We start from the raw sequence: 1,020 nt of genomic DNA, 5'->3' as shown, positions 1-1,020 counted from the left end.
CCCCACTTGGCTTCTTTCCAAAAGCAACCTTCTGCTTTCCCTTGTCTGTAGAAGCACTATACGGTTTCCCTTGATTCTGATTATCCTTCCAATCATTCACAGCTTTGTAATGTGCAATCCTGGCTCTGTTGTCATTGTCATAAATTCGGCTTCTGCTCACCAGCTCTGGATAGTTTCTTATCTTCTGACAAGCAATGCCCTGTTTGATCTCAGGACGCAGCTCGTTCCCAAACTTGATGCACTTGGAATTCATAGCCTCATTGGTATTGTAATGAGAACAATACTTCACCAGTTCCTCAAATCGAGCAGCATACTCATCAACAGTCATAGTCCCCTGCTTCAATTATAGGAACTCAATCTCCCTCTTGCTACGAGCATCTTCCGGAAAGTAATTCTCTAGGAACTCAACCCGAAACACTGCCCAAGTAATAGCAGTACCTGCAGCTTTCATTCTCCGACGACTATTATCCCACCAGTCCTCAGCTTCACCTTCTAGCATGTGCGTACCAAACTGTACCTTATGATCCTCATTGCATCCCATGGTCCTGAAGATCTTCTCAATAGCCTTCAGCCATTTCTGTGCATTATCTGGATCAATGATACCACCTTCAAATTTAGGCAGTTTGTTGCTCTGGAACCTCTCTAAGTTGCAAAACTGCAGATCTCCAGCATTTTGATTATTGTTATTCTGCACTGACTGCGCCATAGCTTGCAGTGCAGCAGCAAGAGCAACATCATTCCTTCCTTCCATTCTGTCCAACAATCCAAAATACGGTTAGAAGGACACACAAATTGACTCCTAGTCTAAGGACTGACTCTACTGCATTTGGCCGATTGAACCGACCTGCTCCGATACCAATTGTAACACCCCACTTTTCCCAATTTAAAAACTATGATAAAATAGTAATAATATTATCAGAGTAATACAACACAAGTAGAATGTCGCATCTTTTAAATGAAACTAAAGTCTAAATACTTTATTTATTTGTTTCTCACAAAAATCAATAGTACAGCGGAAAT

At 41.5% G+C, this 1,020-nt stretch overlaps 1 protein-coding gene across 1 annotated transcript; it reads right to left on the bottom strand.

The window, feature by feature from the left end:
- Positions 1 to 343: 343 nt before the first annotated feature.
- LOC131614234 (uncharacterized) lies at positions 344 to 751 on the bottom strand. Its single transcript, XM_058885850.1, has one exon. The coding sequence runs from the start codon at positions 749 to 751 to the stop codon at positions 344 to 346; it is 408 nt and encodes a 135-aa protein (XP_058741833.1).
- Between the last annotated feature and the right edge of the window lie 269 nt (positions 752 to 1,020).

The sequence above is a fragment of the Vicia villosa genome, linkage group LG6 (assembly GCF_029867415.1).
Source record: "Vicia villosa cultivar HV-30 ecotype Madison, WI linkage group LG6, Vvil1.0, whole genome shotgun sequence".
In the NCBI taxonomy this organism is placed as follows: Eukaryota; Viridiplantae; Streptophyta; class Magnoliopsida; order Fabales; family Fabaceae; genus Vicia; species Vicia villosa.
Note: the sequence above shows the minus strand (reverse complement) of the source record. Positions and strands in the feature narration are given on the sequence as shown.

Bases quoted from the DNA above. Each gene is read 5' to 3' on its own strand.
- LOC131614234 (XM_058885850.1), bottom strand. From the start codon at position 751: ATGGAAGGAAGGAATGATGTTGCTCTTGCTGCTGCACTGCAAGCTATG.